At 40.3% G+C, this 3,937-nt stretch overlaps 1 protein-coding gene across 1 annotated transcript; it reads right to left on the bottom strand.

Moving 5' to 3' along the window:
* Positions 1–1,240: 1,240 nt before the first annotated feature.
* On the bottom strand, positions 1,241–1,626 carry MBLAC2 (metallo-beta-lactamase domain containing 2; the record flags this gene model as incomplete). The annotated part of the gene is made up of 1 exon (XM_009708150.1): positions 1,241–1,626. A coding segment is annotated over one exon (386 nt), but the record flags the coding sequence as incomplete, so codon positions are not given.
* Positions 1,627–3,937: the final 2,311 nt, after the last annotated feature.

Raw genomic sequence — 3,937 nt, 5'->3', positions numbered from 1 at the left:
TCTCAATGTATTCAACTTTTTTTGGAACAGACTCAAATGCAATGCACTTTTACTTTTCATAAAAACCATATGCACCAAACACTTCATAAGCAAACAGTAAAGCGTTCAAGTTGCATTCACTTTGTGGTAACAAGTGTACCGGCTGTTTAATCCAGCACCTGCAGTATGGCAAGGGAATGTTAAAGCCTCCATCCTTCCCCTACTGCAGAGCATTAACAACCGAGTTAGTTACAATCTGATCACATAAAAATACTCTTAAACACAAATAAAAGCTTTAAGCTTGTCACAGACCAGTTCTCTCAAAGTTACAGAACAACATACTCTGTAAATAATTTTTTTTTAATGAGCTTATCAGAAAATAACAAACACATCAAGGAAGGGCTCAATCCACTTTGCACAGGCTAGTCTAACACATTAATTCAGTAGTTCACAAATGCTCTAATTCCTAACTCACATGCCTATAAGCAAAACAGTTCCCTAGCTGACGGTGAGAGTGCTCATTCTTGCTCCGCTTGTCATGGTGCAGGCGTTCCCCGCACCACATCAGGAAGCATGAAAGCCTCAACAGTCCGTCTGCTGTTGGAGCCACATCAAAAGCTTTTTGGGTAAGCTGATGTATATGTACCTTCCAGCTTGGAAGTTTGGTCTATAGCATTTCCATATGTTAGTAAATTCTAAAGAAACTGCCAGACGGCTACTTTGCAAAGATGTAGGCGATGTCGGGTGCAGCAGACACCAAGCGGCAGGTGACAATGGCCGCAGAATGGCCCTTACCTCTCCTTCTGCCCACTGTGTCCTGCGTAGGTGTTGCTCCCAGCACACACCAGGTCTTAGCATGGGCTGCGTTAGGCCAAAACCTGAGCAGGAGTTGAGTGAATAGTGACAAGCCTAGTGCTACATCAACAAGGTCTCAAGCATGAATGTAAGACCTCTCATTTTGGCATATATGCATCTGTCAGAATTGTAACAAAAATAAAACACTGTATTTCAATCACAATACGTGTGCAAACATGCCCTGAAAAAATAGAAAGAAAAAATGGTAGCTTTGGCTAAAGCTACTAGCTTACATACTTTTTATAAAAATAGAAATAAAGTAGGCAAAAATAGGGAGAATTTTTGCAGCTCATCTGTATTAATCTTCCAACTTTGTACTCACTGCATACTGCTTTTGCTTGTATCAACACTTTCACAAGCCATTTGGTTTTTCAACAGGGAATAGGTCGCACAAAATGCACTGTCACTAAGAAGTGACTCTCGAATTTGTAATGCGAAGTGCTATGCTCGCAATGGATCTCATGGCACAAGTAGAAACCTTGTGACAAACTCCAGCTTGCGAAATGTAGTTGGAAGCTAACCGATACAGCCTTTCCGCCCCAAACATGTTGAAGTGCCCAGGCAGTACCTTCTCCACGAGACCTCTGTCCACTAACTCCATGAGGCGCTGGCAGCTTGCAACGTAGTCACTTACTCTGCTGTAGGGAAGCCAGTCAATCATGGATCCATCGTACACCACATCTCCACTGAATAAAATCTTCCGGTCTTTGTCGTGTAAGCAAATGCTGCCTCTTGAATGACCTGGCATGTGCATGACAGTAAGCTGTCGGTCTCCAAGGCTGATCACATCCCCTGCAAACAAATGTGTTAATGTATATTTATCATGTATATTAAACACCACAAGGAGTACAACCTACCCATGCGCTGAGAGTTTATGCATACTATATATCCACAAGAATGGGAACGGGACATTTATTTTCTCAGTCAGTGCCAAAAAGGCATCTGAGACATACACTTGACAAAAGGGTGTTTTCCAGTAATAGTTAACACAGGCTTGGGCTGTATTAACTGAACCTATTCCTACCCTAATGAACTAAACAATGTGCAAAGAAATGTGATAGAGAAAATAAACCAGGAAACAAACAGAACACATCTAAGCCAGGTCTCCTTTGAAAGTTTACAAAGTAAGTATTTCAGACTTTATTCTCATTTTACCCTCGCTTAATTCGCCTAGAATTGCACTGCTGTTACTTCTGAAAGGCAAAAGGACAGAACATAAATTGGTGGAAGAGAACCAAGACTTTCTTCATCTCATTCAGGCAGATATATAAAACCAGAACCTTCTTAACAGGTCATTTTTTTGCCAGCTTAAATGTGAATGCCTTTTCATTGTACTGGCCACTGAACTGGTACTTTCAGCAGAAAATCAGTCTAGGGATGGAGAACAGGCCAAGTAGGTCGGCCGTTGATTTTACATTGTAATGACAGCTTAATTATAAACGTGCAGAACCCATTAATTGACAGGTGGTAAATATGTAAACTTCAGGGCTGTGTAGGGAGAGAAGACCAACACATAAGCAACCTTCACAGAAGCAGCTGCTTAACAACTGTATGAAACAGTTCTAGAAGAAATAACATCCAGTACCATCGTAAAACAATGCTTAAAACTGTAATATGCATTTCAAGTTCCAAGGAGAACAAGAAAAAGTTACCAACCCTCTAGTGTATTAGAAATCTGAAAGTTACAGATCTGTCTCAGACCAGAGACAGGCATGCCAATTTACTCAAGACTCAGCAAGCCTAAAGGCACTTAACTCTTGAAAGGCAGACCTTTCGTGACAGGACCTTTGGTATTCAACTGAAAAGGATTACTGAAAATGCTAGAACAGCATTTGGAAGTCACCGGAGAGCTAACATCTGACTGTGCTGTACCCAGCAGAGGAATGGGTCCTTACATTTGCAGAAGCATGTGGTTTTGAAATTATCAAAGAGAATTTTTAGCCAAATTCTCTTCCAGGGAAATGTTGGGAAGCCTTGGCAGGAGAAAGAAATAGACTTGACTATTGAGAAGATTGTGCAGAAAATGCCTGTGTTGGTAAGTGAAACCACAGTGCCTGTGGTGAAATTAATGGAGGACAGTGTTCCAATGGGTTTCAAACTGCTCCTGGCACTGAAAAAAAATACAAAGAAACAGAATATGGCATCCAAAATTTAAAGAAGTGTACAGAATTTATGAAAAATTCTTAAATTCTGAAGCTGAAGGGACAGCTGAAGGAAACTGTTGAGTCTTAGAAGATACAAGTGACTAGGAAAACACTAAACGGCACACTAAGTAAGGCACAATAGAAGTAAATGCAATTTTAGCTAGAACAGCCAAACAAAAGGTGCTTGAAAGATCTGGTAAGATCAAGGTAATGCAAAAAACTAAACAAACGAAGCAGGCAATGTACAAGTAAAAGCCGCAGCTTTGAACTGTAACAGAATATTACCCCTGCCACATTCTGGTTTTTCAGCATTACTGGATATCCTCATCCCACAGCAATTACACATGCAGTGAGATGACATGCCATTTCCATGTAGTATGTCTCAATGAATGTTATGTTAGAAACTTTGATGTTACTTTGACAGCAAGTGTGCTTGATCTTTTACAAGATTTTTTTTTCATAATTTGTCCCTTTTAAAGAAAAAGAAAAAAAAACTTCTGTTGATTGACCATAGTTAAATGTCACATCGTGCCTTCTCTGAAGCCTTCAGCAAGTTCAGTTCTGCTATTAGAAGCACCTATGTGGGATGACCTAATACAGCCATGCAGAGACAAAGTCCCCTGCAAAAGGTGTCATTTGTCTGTCACAGCTACCCTTCAACTTCTGCTTCACCATTTTGTACAGTTACGTTGCCTGTTGCCAAAATAACCTGGTCCTTGTTACCTATGATAGACTAAATGGAATTTTTTTTATCTGTGACAAGCCACTTCTGCGAATGTTACATTTATGTAAATTCTGTAAAACAAGATCCACATTCTCTGTAGTACATATTTCAATGAATTGCTTTGTTCTTTACACTGCTGTGCCGTGACAGCTTGTAAATAATAAGGGTCACCAGATGCCAGAACTGATTGACATGGTGACACACTGTTAGAAGCCTAAGGCTAAACCTGGGGTGC

Source organism: Cariama cristata, unplaced genomic scaffold, assembly GCF_000690535.1.
Source record: "Cariama cristata isolate BGI_N322 unplaced genomic scaffold, ASM69053v1 scaffold35150, whole genome shotgun sequence".
Classification (NCBI taxonomy): domain Eukaryota; kingdom Metazoa; phylum Chordata; class Aves; order Cariamiformes; family Cariamidae; genus Cariama; species Cariama cristata.
The sequence above is the reverse complement of the archived record's forward strand: the minus strand, read 5'-3'. Positions and strand labels throughout refer to the sequence as shown.